Below are 15,781 nucleotides of genomic sequence, written 5' to 3'. Positions count from 1 at the left end.
CCTCTCCAAGCAAAGAGCATGTTATCAGCCATCAAGGTGGCTCAAAATTTCTGTTAGTCTCCAACCTGGAACTACCCCCCAAAGATATGGGTTGGTCCCCATGCCCTGATCTTTAGTTTAACAGATGCAACCTTTGGTGGGGGCAGGCTATTGTAGTCATGTGCAGTCAGTCTGCTTCGGAACCCACCCAGTTATTAGGAATAAATGTGCTTGTTGCAGAGGAGGAGTCATTGCTTTCTAGGTTGCACATGTTCATGGTCTCACCTGCATGGGGAATTTCTTTAAGGAGATTGTAAAGGAGATGCTGTCGTGGCCACTCCTCTTCACCTAATCTCATCCTACCCTCCTCCTCTGAGGCTGACTACTTCGGTTCCAACTCCTTCAAAGGTATGTTCACCTTGTTCATCTCAACCGGCCTCTGTACATATGATCCCTACCGTGACTCTGAGCCTTTCTCATCTGCAGCCACAAGAGCTTACTTGGGTAGGTACTGCCAAAGGGCTGATCCAGTTTCTGGCACATTGGATGAGGATGATAGCGTGGATCTACAATTCTCAAATAGGTTGTTCAATAAATACATTTTAGGCACTCCTTTCCTGTGTTCTAGCAGCATTTCTGTCCACCAAAGCAGACAAAATGTGGGTTCCTTTGAAGAGGGATGTCCTCACAGATGTCTTTACATTTTGGAAAATACCTCAGAAATTGAACGTTGGCAATAAATGGCTAGATGCAAACTCCAGGCTTAAGATAGAAGAGCAGCTTTGTTTAACGCTCTGCCTCATAAGTTGTTTTGCTTCTATGGTCCATGGAAGCTCTCCCCCTCACTCATCCTCTTTGAGCCAGTGCTCTGTATCACGGTTGTGCAAAGAGAAGACACTAGATGGATGGGAAAAGGTTTACAATGACAGTGACTTCCACCTCAGGCAAGCTAAGGCTGATGCCATTATGACCACCTGAAATATGAAGCTGTGAAAGCATACCACTGTTATTCCATTGAGTTCCTCCCTGAGAGCAGAGAGCAGTGTCTTGCAGGCTTTTTAGAGGACAAATTGGTGGTCCATGACATGCTGGAGGTAGCCACTGGTCATGTGAACATTGCTACAAGGAGCATGAGCATTGGGTTAGAGATCCGAAGAAATGTTTGGCTGTGGGGCATGGTGTGTGGCCTTCCCTTTGATGGCCTGCGCCAATTCTGAACCTCCTACAAAGGGTTGCGTGAAGGTTTGTGTTACTTGCCGTAATTTGCAATACAAACAAATAAGGGACTTATCACAACTCTTTTTTGGGTCCTGTCTGTGTATCCTGAATTCTCTGACTGACCGCCATTATAATTGGTGGAAGGAAGCTGGCCCTATAATAGTGTGCATGGTGTGCCAACTCTCTAATCATACCTTCAACCTCTCATCAAATTAACAATTCTTCATTTGGGGAAAGCACACAAAAAGCAGCATTGCCCACATTGCTTGACAAAGAAAATGACTAGAGTCGACAATTACGTCCACTACCAATACAAATTAAAAGGAAGTGCTTTGTAGGGCAAACATGTCCCCTATTTATTCAGGAAAACCTTCTTAGCCCTGTGACCCTCTGGTTAAAAGAATTTATTTAAAACCTAGTTATACTAGGGAATCCACAACCAAATATGTTGGAAGCTCCTTTATGAACATATACTGGTTTCAGGCATATGTTTAATTTATGGCTTTCATCAGGATATCAGGCTGCATACATTATTTTAGCATACAGACCATTACTTGCAACCAACAGTGACATCTGGGAGCTCAGTTCCCACCAATACCAATAGCTTGTGGGCACACCCAATCTATTAAGACACACAAAAAGTTAGTATCCCTGTTATTCTGTATACTTCATGCAACCAATTCCTCTGAATTTGATAAGCCAAGAAACACTCATGCTTCTGTTATGCATCATTTCATCTGTATGTAATCTTTTTTCCCGTATTGGAGTAAGTCCTTCAGACAGGGAGGTAGTTATGCTCCACCAGTAACAGTAGGGCTATATATGTCTAAATAGAGGCAAAAGCCTTGGTTTGACAGCAGTGTTTTTCTCATTGGTTCAAATGTATGCCTGCAGGTTTTGTGAGAAAATAATATTTGAGCTTCCCAAACTGTGTGTTTAGTCCCCGACACGTCACATTGCTCGATCATAAGCGAATGGCGGTGTCACATGCGCTTGTTAAATAGAACATCGCTTTCTGGTTGTTGGCTGCACATGTGTGGAGTCACTTGTAAATCTCGTATGATGGCTATCTTTAAGTGGGAACAATATGTTTCAGTGTAATCCATAATTTCGTTCCATCCAAGGTAGGGGAACTTTGGTCTTCTTGCTATCAATGAGCAAAATCCAAATAATCATTTCTACTCCATGCCTATTGAAATTCTACAAGGGGGCAGTTATACTTGCAGCAAATCATGGGCGGTGCAGTGTTTCTTTCTGTGCACGCGCCCGTGTTTCTCATTGGCCTTTAGAAGTGCCCATCACTGTTTTGGTGCCCATAGTAGCATCATCCCTTCTGCTATAGTCCCTTACCTCTACTGGAAAAGAAACGGGTTAAGCCTCAGTACTCTTATTTTAGCTGTTCGTTACTATAACCAAATTTCTACCCAGATTTAAATAAGATTTCCAAGGTAGACCAACACCAGTTCCACCCATGTACGGAGGAAGAATTAACAGAATAAAAGACGATCACAACTAAATCGCTAGTAGTGATTACGCCTTGTCCCATAAGAGTGACAGGGTGGTGTGTCGCAAGGGTTCAGAGTCTTGCGCGACAGAGCCCCAGGCATGGACAACCAAAATTCAAAGAACCACAAAAATGTTATTGAACAAAACCATGCCATCCTCTGATTAGCAGACAAATTCACATTTTCTAAGTCCTGTGTAAAGACATCCCTTCCCGGATCAGAGTTTCCCCACCAAGTCTTGCAGTGTATCTCATGGGACCCTTGGACTATTTGCGTGGTGCAATGTGGCTGGAGATTACCCCTGCCTCTCTCACTTCCTTCAACCCTCACCCCTTCTCTCCTTCCCAAACAACTTTCATTGTATTTGAGGGAGGACATTTCAAACTACTTCACATCAACGCTATAGAAGAGCTTCCACACTCAGAATCCTCAGAAGGAATTTACTCTTGTTTTTTTGTGATTCCAAATAAAGGCAATTGGAAAGGTTCAAGGTGACCATGCCTGCACAGATCTTTGCGGCTCTGCTGAAGGGGGCAGAGTATGTGTGCCTTACATCTTCATGATGCATAGGTGCATGTTTCCCTTTAGCACCCTCATCGCAACTTAACTTCCCCCAGTATTCCAGCAGGGACCAGTGTTTCCAGTTAAAAGTGCTCGCCTTTGGCCTCATTGCCACAGTTAGAGTATTTGCCAAGATGATGTTGGTCCTGACAGTTTGCCTAAGACTGGGTGGTGAATTTACGCTTATTTTGATGATAACATTATTCCAGCATCCTCTGTGTAAGTGGCTGTCCTCTCTTTATAGATGTCACCGGATTTAGTCTTCATGATGGGCCTGTTTGTCAATTTCAAGAAATCCCAATTGATACCAACTCAGGCTAATAGACATTGAAGGTGGTAGAGCCTTCCTTCTCAGAAGAGGATTCATGACGTAAGGGGAAGGAGGGGCGATCTGTTCACAGATGTGCTAGAATTTCCGTGTTTCAGAAGTCACTTTTGAAAGGCTTCTACGGCTGGTGGCATTGTGCCTTCTGGTTGCCTGGAATGCGAGAGTTCACATCTGAGAGAGACTGATGCATATCATTGATCTCAGTTTTTTCAGATCCCCGATTTTGGCTCAAGTTAAGAATGACCTGCATTGGTGGATGTACAACCAGTATCTAAGGTGACAATTCCATTTTCTTTCTACCTGATCCACCTCTTTGGTTGTCCTGACTCCTCTCTAAAGAGATTGGGGACCTTCTGGTTTACGACTTGCGTAGGATTCTCATGATCACATGAATGTGTCGGGGTGCAAGGAGTGTGTTCTGTGAATGCCTGCCTTCCATCCATCGCAGGTCACGGAGTGCCGATTCTTCGCGGCAGGGTAAGTTAAAAGTTTCACTTGCAGAAGCATGTTGCTATGAGATCTCGTCAGTTTTTACGGGTAGCGATTGACCTCTAAAATAAGTGCACAAGCCTCAGTGTTTCTGGAGTGGCCGCTCACCAGCCAGAGGACCTCAGTGTGCAGGCAGACAAGCTAAGCAAAAAGTGACACGAATGGGAAATGACACCCCAAGATGCTGAATCAGATATTGTCATGCATGCGCCATGGGCACATCCATTTTTGCTCCATTTGGACTTTGCTAATTAATGATTATTGTCATCTAACTACGCATACCATAATGCACCTGGCCGCAAGCATTGTTTCCTGGCCGTTCCTATTGGAGTTCTATGGAACTACACCCCCCAGAAGCCTTAGAGTCTGGTCCTGCTTCCACCAGCCCAGGAACAGAAAGGGAGGTGGCCGATTGCCTGCAGGTGTGATTCGCCAGGTGAAACCAATTGGCCTGCCTCTGTGCTGGGCTAGGCAGTATATAAGGCTGCTGTCTGCAGTGGCTCAGCCTCTTGCATTGAGAGTCCTTCCTCCACCTTTCGCGAGTGTCTTCGGATCCCTGTATGCTGTTTATCCTCACTCCTGCTTGGACCCTGCCTTACAGCTTGTTACACCCTGCTGCCTACAGCCTTAGCCTTTTGGGCTCCCTGCCTTGTTGCTTGCTCCACCCTGCTGCCTCCAGTCATTGCCTTCCAGGCTCCCTGCCTCTCAGCCCTGCTCCTCTGGGCTCTCCACACGGCAGCTGATCACGCTCTGCTGCCTTCCAGTCTCCGCCCTTGCCCTGCCGGGCTCTCCACATTGCAGCGGATCACGCTCTGCTGCCTTCCAGTCTCCGCCCTTGCCCTGCCGGGCTCTCCACATTGCAGCAGATCACTCTCTGCTGCTTTCCAGCCTTAGCCCTTGTCCTCAGGGCTCCCTGCTCTGCAGCCTGCCTCTCTCCGGCTGCCTTTGCCCTTGTCCTCTGGACTCCCTGCTCTGTAGCCTCCTCTCTCCGGCTGCCTTTGCCCTTGTCCTCTGGGCTCCCTGCTTGCAGCCTATCTCACACCGGCTGCCTTAGCCCTTGTCCTCAGGGCTCCCTGCTCTGCAGCCTGCCTCTCTCCGGCTGCCTTTGCCTTTGTCCTCTGGGCTCCCTGCTCTGCAGCCTTCCTCACTCTGGCTGCGGTAGCCCTATTCCTCTGATATTTCTACCTTACTGTCCCACTCTTGTGGGCTTACTCCTTGCCTTCCTGCTCCTCTGAGCGCTCCTCCTACCTTTCTGTCCTCTGCTATCATATCCTGTTACTCGACTTTCCCTTCCTATCCTTCTGCTAGTTTGCTATCATCTCCTTTCCTGGATTTGTCTGTTGTATCTTCTCTTGTACTGTTTGTAGACCCTTTGTACAGAGCTTGTCTGCTGGTTCCCATCAGTCAACCTCTGCCCCTTCCCTTGTCTCGTTTCTATATCACAGACACCCATAGCTGCTGTTCCAAGTTATGAGCAAACAGCGTGGGACTCTGTTATAGCAAACTGTGCAGAAGGCTAGAGTATTTCCAAGGTTCGTGGAATACTCTTTTCCTATTCTGCATACACCCCAAGAGGGTATTCACTCTATACCTTTTCCCTTGCTACTCTTCCCTACTCTTCACTCCCTTTCCTTTCCGCGGTGTGTGTTCCTATCTGTCCACTTTATTTCAACACCCAAACTCATCTGGGTGTCTTGTGCCACTCGTATTAGAGTGCCATCCTTGACAGAATGCAAGAGCCAAAAATTTCTTATTCCATTGGCCGGAAGGGCACACACAGACCAAAGATGCTTCCCTTTCGAGTTAAGAAACCTTTGCATAAACCTATGGTTTCCCTAAGGACAGCAAACAAGAAACTTAGTCTAAAGGACAGTCTCGCCTTAGAAAACAAAGATTTACAAGCACGGTACTATACCCACTGGCTAGCTGACCCTTCTTCCATGTACAATTATTATGACATTTGCGACTATGATCCGCAGTCCTTATCTGTTGCAGAGCTACAGCAAGAAAATGAATTCCTACAGATCTTATTAGACCAAACAGTGGAAAACTCTCCTGCGTCTTCTGACAAGCCTGCTAACACCGTAACAGCTAAGGACATATCACTCATAGTGAGAGAATCTAAACCAGAATACGCTGTTGCCAATGTAATATGCGCAAGATCAGCTTGGCAAGCTCCCCAGAATGCTGGAAAACCTTATTCGACAGGACAAGGCAGTTATTATCCTGAGGTTTGTGCATCTGGTTCCGGGTACAAAAGACCTATACTAACCATCGGTTGTCTTAATACTTCCACAGTATCTATTAACCACAATAACCCTAAGGTCAGTCTTCCCATTGCTACAACCACATTTTCTGCCACACCCGCTTCTGAAGCTGTAGATCAAACTAATGATACTTACCTGCTACACAAACAACTCCTACGACTTAAAAGAAAGACCGAAGACCTTTATGATGACTTTGTTTATTTGTATCACAAGAATCTTATGAAGGGACACAAGTCACCAGACCTTTTGACACTATGTGCAACACCTGACATCTTATCTTTAGAGATCGACATGATAAGGCCTGGAGTTGCCATACAGAAAAGTATACAGACATTTACCAAGCAGATGGAAGACCTAAATATATCATATGTATCCCTTCTAGAGATTGACACAGCTCTTTCACCTTCCAGCCGCAGAAGCTCAGGTTGTTGTACTGATAGAAAAAAATTAACTCCTCCGGTGGGTCATATCACGCACACAGTCATTACACCGCAAGGCAAGGGTGGTCCACTGATTGAAATTCCTTCTGAGTCAAAGGATGATTCCGCCCTCACCCTTGCCTATCGTCCAGTACCCACACCTACAACCTCCTCTGCAATGACAATGGCAGCTGAAGAGACTGGCACAGTTCACACCGAGCATGCGGAAGTGGCAAGCGGGGCTTGCCAAAGTGTGGCTGTGCTATCAGACATCACTCTCGAGCAATTAACATCTTCTGTTTCTTCGATACCCCCTGAATCGCCAGTGGTTGTGGTACCCGATCTACCAGTAGTTGCAACACCTGATTTGTCTGTAGCTGCTATAGCACTCGAACTTTCAACTGCTATTCATGATCTGCCTACTGCTGTGGTTCCTAAACCCCCGGACACATTTGAGACTCCTGAAGTCCCTACTACAGATCTTGAGGTCGCTATAGCTATTATGAATCCTGAAACTACTACTCCAGTTGTTCCTGCTGGTATATCTGTAGCACTAAGACTGCCAGACTTTACTCTACCAGTCTCAGGTGTTTTCCAGCCCGCTGACTCTCTCATGGCTCCCTCACACCTAGTTGTTACAGCCTCGATACCCCCTACAGCCATCCAAGATCACACCGCTGCTGTATCCTCTGAACTCTCTATGGCAAACCCTAATGTTGTCATTACTACTTCGGATGTCTTGGAAAACCTTCCTAAAGATACCAACTCTGTTGTACCTATGGCTCCACTTTCCAGCATCATACTGTTGCCCATCAAGGAAAAATCTATCTTGGAGCCTGCAGCAGTTTTTCACAGTTCCTCTCTTCATGTACACACAGTTGGGGTCTGTGTTCCAAAGACTTCATCTTTTCTGAATTCTACATCCAAGGTTCAGAACATTGGTACCGGCTCCGTCATTCAAGACTCTCACCTTACTACTCGTTTCTGGTGCCTCATGATGTGTCTTTTTGGAGTAAGACTCTTGTACTGTGGAACAGACACTCTTCCTACAGGTCGGTCTTCAGGGAGCCTGGAGAGGGGCCTGGAGAGGGGCATACTGTCATGCATGCGCCATGGGCACATCCATTTTTGCTCCATTTGGACTTTGCTAATTAATGATTATTGTCATCTAACTACGCATACCATAATGCACCTGGCCGCAAGCATTGTTTCCTGGCCGTTCCTATTGGAGTTCTATGGAACTAGACCCCCCAGAAGCCTTAGAGTCTGGTCCTGCTTCCACCAGCCCAGGAACAGAAAGGGAGGTGGCCGATTGCCTGCAGGTGTGATTCGCCAGGTGAAACCCAATTGGCCTGCCTCTGTGCTGGGCTAGGCAGTATATAAGGCTGCTGTCTGCAGTGGCTCAGCCTCTTGCATTGAGAGTCCTTCCTCCACCTTTCGCGAGTGTCTTCGGATCCTTGTATGCTGTTTATCCTCACTCCTGCTTGGACCCTGCCTTACAGCTTGTTACACCCTGCTGCCTACAGCCTTACCCTTTTGGGCTCCCTGCCTTGTTGCTTGCTCCACCCTGCTGCCTCCAGTCATTGCCTTCCAGGCTCCCTGCCTCTCAGCCCTGCTCCTCTGGGCTCTCCACACGGCAGCTGATCACGCTCTGCTGCCTTCCAGTCTCCGCCCTTGCCCTGCCGGGCTCTCCACATTGCAGCGGATCACGCTCTGCTGCCTTCCAGTCTCCGCCCTTGCCCTGCCGGGCTCTCCACATTGCAGCGGATCACTCTCTGCTGTCTTCCAGTCTTCGCCCTTGCCCTGCCGGGCTCTCCACATTGCAGCGTATCACGCTCTGCTGCTTTCCAGCCTTAGCCCTTGTCCTCAGGGCTCCCTGCTCTGCAGCCTGCCTCTCTCCGGCTGCCTTTGCCCTTGTCCTCTGGACTCCCTGCTCTGTAGCCTCCTCTCTCCGGCTGCCTTTGCCCTTGTCCTCTGGGCTCCCTGCTTGCAGCCTATCTCACACCGGCTGCCTTAGCCCTTGTCCTCAGGGCTCCCTGCTCTGCAGCCTGCCTCTCTCCGGCTGCCTTTGCCTTTGTCCTCTGGGCTCCCTGCTCTGCAGCCTTCCTCACTCCGGCTGCCGTAGCCCTATTCCTCTGATATTTCTACCTTACTGTCCCACTCTTGTGGGCTTACTCCTTGCCTTCCTGCTCCTCTGAGCGCTCCTCCTACCTTTCTGTCCTCTGCTATCATATCCTGTTACTCGACTTTCCCTTCCTATCCTTCTGCTAGTTTGCTATCATCTCCTTTCCTGGATTTGTCTGTTGTATCTTCTCTTGTACTGTTTGTAGACCCTTTGTACAGAGCTTGTCTGCTGGTTCCCATCAGTCAACCTCTGCCCCTTCCCTTGTCTCGTTTCTATATCACAGACACCCATAGCTGCTGTTCCAAGTTATGAGCAAACAGCGTGGGACTCTGTTATAGCAAACTGTGCAGAAGGCTAGAGTATTTCCAAGGTTCGTGGAATACTCTTTTCCTATTCTGCATACACCCCAAGAGGGTATTCACTCTATACCTTTTCCCTTGCTACTCTTCCCTACTCTTCACTCCCTTTCCTTTCCGCGGTGTGTGTTCCTATCTGTCCACTTTATTTCAACACCCAAACTCATCTGGGTGTCTTGTGCCACTCGTATTAGAGTGCCATCCTTGACAGATATTCACAATGGGGTACTTTCCTCTCTACAGTAGTTCGTTTGGCCACCTTAAGTAGCCAAATGTGTCTCTCTGCATCTTGGCGAGGACAGATCCTGGGTTGCCTGGGTCATGACTTCCCCTTTCCTTGCTTAATTACTGTATACTGTTCCTCTTGTTTCATTGTGGGACAAAGTGGTGTGCAAGTTAAGTCTTCCTCTCGTTATTTTTCCATCTCTTTATTTCTCCAGTTGGTTTTAGATTGCAGAAGAAACACACAGCGCAAGAGTGTGTGAACGGCCTCATGATATGAATAGATGCATTCAAAAAATGTCTTGTTTTGCCTGTGGGTCTCCATACACGTCCTTATTTCCACTGTGGATCATTGTATTCAGGCCAGTCTGGGCCCCTGGGGTTAGGGATGGCACTCAAAGGGGCCGAGATCTCTCAAATCCATGACCAACCCCAACAGGGGAGACTAAATGGCATGGCATCCACTGCCAGAGACCAAATGCACATGGCAAAATTACCACGTTACAGCAAATATGCAGTGTGCCTGTTATGTAAACCGTCCCCAGAAGCTTGAGACGCAATCCACTTGAGACACGGCCACTGTGTTGACTGCATTGGGAAATGTTCTGGGGTAGCCATATTAAGGTACATTGACATGTTCACACAGCATGCCTGATGGGTTTCAGATTCCGGGAGATATGCACAAGTGGTTCAAGCGGCGTTAAAACATTTGCTTAAGAATGCTACAACCTTAAACACACAGCCTTCTAGTGTATACATAGCCTGCCTGTCTAAAAGGTACACGCTTCAAGGTGAACACGTTTCGTATTGGAACACTAGTTTTTCAGTTTGATATCTGATATAGATTCACATGCAAGGCATACGCCCTACCTGGAACGTTGTGACGCAGGTTATAACGTTTTCAGTGTAATAACTGAAATCGAATTCTGCATACAAATCAATGAAAAGTAGTGTTGGATTGTGGGGGTTCCAGTAGACTTCACATGGGAGTCTCATTACAGACACATCTGTTAGATCACATCATTTTAAATTGCTAGTTGTACAGGTAGTTTATCAAATGCCGATCTAGCACTCTTCCTCCCTCTCACCCTCTCCTTCTATCTCCCTATGTGGGTGAGAGTCATGTCAGATGCGCGTTTGCTAATGCCACCCTAACTGTTGCGGACAACTGCGCGACTAGAGTGGTGTCTTGCTCTTTTTAGAATGTTAGAATGTTCTTTTCTAACATGGTTACTATTAAATAGCTCAAACCTAGTCAGAAAGCCACAGAGTGCTTTACAGCAGGATTATGGTAACATTAACAGGAAAGAGGCAATTAACACGGTAGCAGTCTTACAGGTAGTCACCTCGTGGCTTGTGAGTAGCCTCTGAGTCTAGTTAATGCGTGTGTAACTGAAATAGCCAGGCTTTCGGCTCTTTTTGGAACAGGAGGGAGGGAGTGGTCTGGATTGCTACTGGGGTGGAATTCCATAGGACCAGAGCTCAACTCTGGCAATGGCCCTACTGTACATTTTTCGTCATCCACCAGAGGCGTTTCACATAGCTAGCCGTGAGGAAAAGAAAACACATATTTCTATCACTGAGCGATAGAAATGCAAGCGGGACAACCGCAGTTCATACAGCTGCTGTCACACTTAAAATAAAATCATAACAGGGTCAGGAAAGACCCTGTCATGGAATGCACACACACCCTGCGCCTATTCTAAACAGGCACAGAAGAATGTATACATTGTTTGCCATTTTTTCAAGTGCATCCCGTTTGTGAATTCATGATTCGCATTAATATGCACCGAAACACCCCCTGATTTGTGCAAATGTGCAAAGGAGTGAAAAATGAGAAGCCTGAGGTAGAAAGGGTATTCTGGTGCGCGCATCAAAGATGCGCTCATTCAGCTGCTCTTTGTGGATCGGGCTACTCCTTTTTTGGTGCAAGTGATGAGCTTTGTAGTAAGAGCATGGCCCTGAATCAACCCCCAAAAGGACTTATGGAGGCTTGGACCACAAACTGAAATGTCCAGTGCGTTTCCTGATCCAAGAGGTAAGAGGGCCCATTAGTGGTCATTCTCGAGAATGCTGCGTCTCTGGAGAGCAGGCCAAATATGCACCCATATAGTCCTCTCAAAATAAATGGTTAGTAAAAGTAAGGTTGGGCATACACTTGTTTATATCTATTGTAAAGTCTGAGAAAAAAAGCACATTCATCAGGGCACTTGATTCCTAGCAAGACCAGGCCTGCTCCTTTTTGGCCCAGTACTTTTGTTCCGCTATGAGAGCGCCATGATACCACTCCCCATCACCCCTTTCTAAGTGCCAGTATCTTGTAGAACTCGAATCCTCAGGACTCCATGCTGTACTGCAGCAGGGCAGCCTCCCTTTCCAATGGTTGCGCCCACGCATGGCTCCAAAGTTCCACCTTTTGGTAGTAGTGATCTGGAATATGCAGGATTAGGGAATATCTGACACTGCCCCTTTTAGTACAAAGTCACCAAAACAATCTGATTTGCCACAATGTAAAGCTGTTATTGAAAAAGAAACCCAGTTACAGTAAACTAAGTAAATGATGCCAGAAAAACCAACAAACATTGATCCTGCGTGTGAGTTTGGAACCTTTAACTGCACATTTTCCAGTCAGCAGTACCAATGGTGGTGTATTGGTTAGGGGTCCTGAATAGAAGTTGGATTGTTGCAAAGGCGTATACTACTTCTTCTGGTATGGCCGGTCTTATCCCGTAGTTGCTCAAGTCATGCCCTATTGGGTCGGTTCATATTATGTCCTGTGTTCAGGTCATGTCCTCTTCGTGTTCCGGTCGGCAACAGTGCATGACTTGAGCAACTATGGGATAATACCGGTCATACTAGAAGAAGAAGTACACGCATTCGCAACAATCCAACCCGAATTCAGTACCCCTAACCAGTGCACCACCATTGGTATTTAAGAACCACAAATGTTATTTCACTCAGAAACAAGAATGAAGAGAGTTAATCTTGTTAACCAAACTTAGAACAGAATATCATATGTATATGTTATAACTATGAAATGTATGCATTAAAAACGGAATTGTGATTCAAATTGACACACAGAACTAAGTGAATAGTGCCTTGAAAAAAGCCCAAGGAAGGGTGAAACAATAGCACATGCAAGGATATGATGGCGCAAAGGTCTTTTAAGAATAACACATCTGTCACTGCATAAATGCACTTTGAAGAATGACACATCACTCACCGAAAAAGCAACCACAAAGTTTAATATCGGAAGTGAATACCTCACGTGAAATAACTTGTGTTTGTATGATGCATGTGAGACAAATTGAATAAACACTAAGTAAAGTAACTTGTGTTAAAATAATGAATGTGAAGCGAATCTAAATAAAGTGCAACATTGTTTGAAAAATACTAACACGTATGTACCTCGCAATCATTATAGAATTCGAAAATTTGTGAGGACAACTAACCTAAAAGCGCATAGGCTCGCATAGAAAACAAACTTCTTTTTTCTTAGTCATCTTAAATCCTACCTGAGACCTGACAAGATGGACCCCTGAGACACAAGGAAGTGTCTTTTTATTAATTTACTTCCTTAACCAGCCTGAACCAAACAAGAGTGTGGCTCTCCGTTTGTCAGGTTTTGTCAAGTAGCTGTGGGCAGTGCTGTCCCACTTACTCCCCTTGTCTAACCCGTCCGATCTGCGCACTTGAGAATTGGTGTGCATGATACTTGTCATGTTACTCCCCATTTATAAAGTGCAGCAGCGTCCATGTACCTGCCTCCTGGCACTGGCACCAGTCTCCGTCAGGTGTTGCCTCATATTTGTGAGTTTCTCTGTGGTGGGAGCTACATGGGATGAGGCTTGGGATCTTCATTTGAACCTACCTGTGTGCAGGTGTATTAATGAAACGCCTTGGCATGTGGCATAAGCATAGATGCTCTTCACCCATGTTTTAGTACGCCGCACATAATACCACAATTCACATTTGCTTGGCCTCTTGGTGCTGATGGTTGTCTACAACGAGAGACTAATGGAAGATCGTCTGCCCAATATGGGCTACCCTTGAAATCTGCTCCCGAGCGATACCTCCTCTGCACCCAACCATAGGTGGTCAATCTGTGCATGTGTAGGTTACCTGTACTGTTGCATTACCCGAGTGTGGCTGCCTCACCGATGTGTGGTCTATCCTGGGAATGGTCTTCCTGTGACTGGTTTCCTGTGTTCAGTGGACAGGCATCATCTCCTATGGACACCCCTACTCAGTTCCTTTCTCTTCACTCAGATGGGAAATAACACCGGCAAGGTTGTTCCTAAATTCGGTACTGAGTTATGTCATGACCAAACATGGGTAGGTGCCATTCACTTTAACTTCAATATCCTGCGCACATTTAGAAAGTGTTGTGCATAGCTGTGTATAGTGTATCTCAGCGACTCATTCACTTCAAAAAATGTCTGTCTTCTCACATTTGAATCCTCAGCCTCATTTTTCAAGGGGGCATGCGTTTAATGATTCTCTGGGGTCAGATGTAGCTCCCTCCCAAATGACCACCTCTCCGCCGAGTCCCTTGAATCAGGTGAAATTCCCCCCTTGCCTCGCTCAGGTGTTCAGACATTTATAGAAATCTACATTTCCTAAAATAAGAGCTTGCTACACATGCTTCCAAAAAAGCAAGAGAACAATGCATCATTTTTTGAGGTTCTTTCCAGACCTTCAACATGACAGATCATTTTTAAAAAAAATACTTCTTTCAAAATATCTAATGTTCCATTTATCCTATTGCCATACTCATAGCCAGGGGCAGAGGGTAAACTTCACAGTGGCACTCATGAGAGCGCCGGCTAACAGTGGTTTTGAAGCAGTCAGCACAAGGTGGTTGCTCAAGTTATAGCCTGCATGGCCAGTGAGTTCCTTCTGTCTCTAATACCGCTGTGTCTGTCATCACTGAAGGCTGCCCGTGTTCATGCGCTATGCTACAGTAAGACTCAGGTATTTTGGCCCTTTTTCCCTGGATGCTGTCAGATGACAATGGCATCTCATCAGGGTGCAGGCTATCAGGGTAAAAGCAAACCATATATGTTACTATCTTTTCTATGAAGGAGAACGTCTAGTCAGTGATTAAAGGGGCAGAGAGAGGTCATGTGGATCAAAGACCAAGAAGAAATCATCATTCCTCAATCTGAGTCTTGGGAGGTGACTGCTATGGGCAATGTGTTGCTGCCTCTAAAGTGCGAGGCGTTTGGTGTGAGTGATATTGGCTGAAGGTTCTAACTTGCAAGAAAGTATGGGAGCCAGTGCAATATGGAATGTGGTTGCACCGAAAACATGTGCGTTGGGCTGCAAAAGGAGCTTGAGTACTGTAAACTATGTCCCAGGTGCAGTGAGTGACTTTTTGTTTTCATTCTGCAGCCTCAACTTTCTACAAAGCCGCCTGTTCCACCAAAGAAGTTTCTGCATTCACGGCCCATCTCGCAGACTGATGGAGAACTGCCCTCTTCTGTGCCCACCTACCACCCACAGGTCATTGCTTTTCCACCCAGGTAAGTACTTATCCAATTGCATTTTCCATCTCCCACACTGAAGTGCAGGCACAACTAGTGTGGTTTCACTTGAAGGCTTTAGATGGCATTTTAGGGTAAAGCTACTGCTGTGGTAATGCAGATCATACAAATCTGTAGTTTAGAATGCATCTCTGTCTCGGGTAACGCAGTCACTATTTATGCACAGATGGCAGAGGATTTCCTGGTTGAGCTTTTACATGCACAAACTATAAACAGCTGAACTATTCCTTCAGTAACACAGACTGTCCTGGTTTGTAGTCAGTCTCTTGGGCTTCATCTCCATATATAACTGTGGGTACAGGAAGGTGTCGGCTTTGATGGCCCGATGTAAAATTGGCTCAGATAGTCACTTCCCCGGTTGACTCAGTGGAAGTGCATGGAATCACCCATTTCAGTGCGCTCTGCTTGCTGGATTCATGGCTCCCACTGCACAGAGCATCTGAGCCACAGGAGCTATAGATCAAAGAAGCAATGAATAATGCTTCCTTAAAAACAAGGATAGGTGCTGCAGAGGCACCAGGTATCAGATTAGAAGAGGCCCGGTCTTAAAGGGTGTGTGCTGCTATGCATATCCGGTTTCAGGCACTCTGATCACCAATATACCACACTGGGGGAGCACACTGTTTGGTAAATGGGTAGGCAACACGCCTGGGAAAGGAAGACCAAAATGCCCAATACGACAAGATCTTTTCAAAGTAGGGGGTTCAACCTCTCCACTCAGGAGAGCACTAAGATAAGATCAGTCTTTTCAAACACAAACAGCACA

The 15,781-nt window shown here is 46.3% G+C and overlaps 1 protein-coding gene across 5 annotated transcripts in view; it reads left to right on the top strand.

The window, feature by feature from the left end:
- ADAM15 (ADAM metallopeptidase domain 15) overlaps positions 1-15,781 on the top strand; it is a 583,228-nt gene that overhangs the window by 524,774 nt on the left and 42,673 nt on the right. For all 5 annotated transcript variants that reach the window (XM_069650163.1, XM_069650162.1, XM_069650165.1 and 2 more), the window contains one exon: positions 14,864-14,994. In XM_069650163.1, coding sequence (XP_069506264.1) covers positions 14,864-14,994 — 131 coding nt within the window. The remainder of the gene's footprint in view (positions 1-14,863; positions 14,995-15,781) is intronic.

This window comes from Ambystoma mexicanum, chromosome 1p, assembly GCF_040938575.1.
Source record: "Ambystoma mexicanum isolate Mex_15411 chromosome 1p, UKY_AmexF1_1, whole genome shotgun sequence".
Lineage (NCBI taxonomy): Eukaryota > Metazoa > Chordata > Amphibia > Caudata > Ambystomatidae > Ambystoma > Ambystoma mexicanum.
This window is presented reverse-complemented; position numbering and strand designations above follow the sequence as displayed.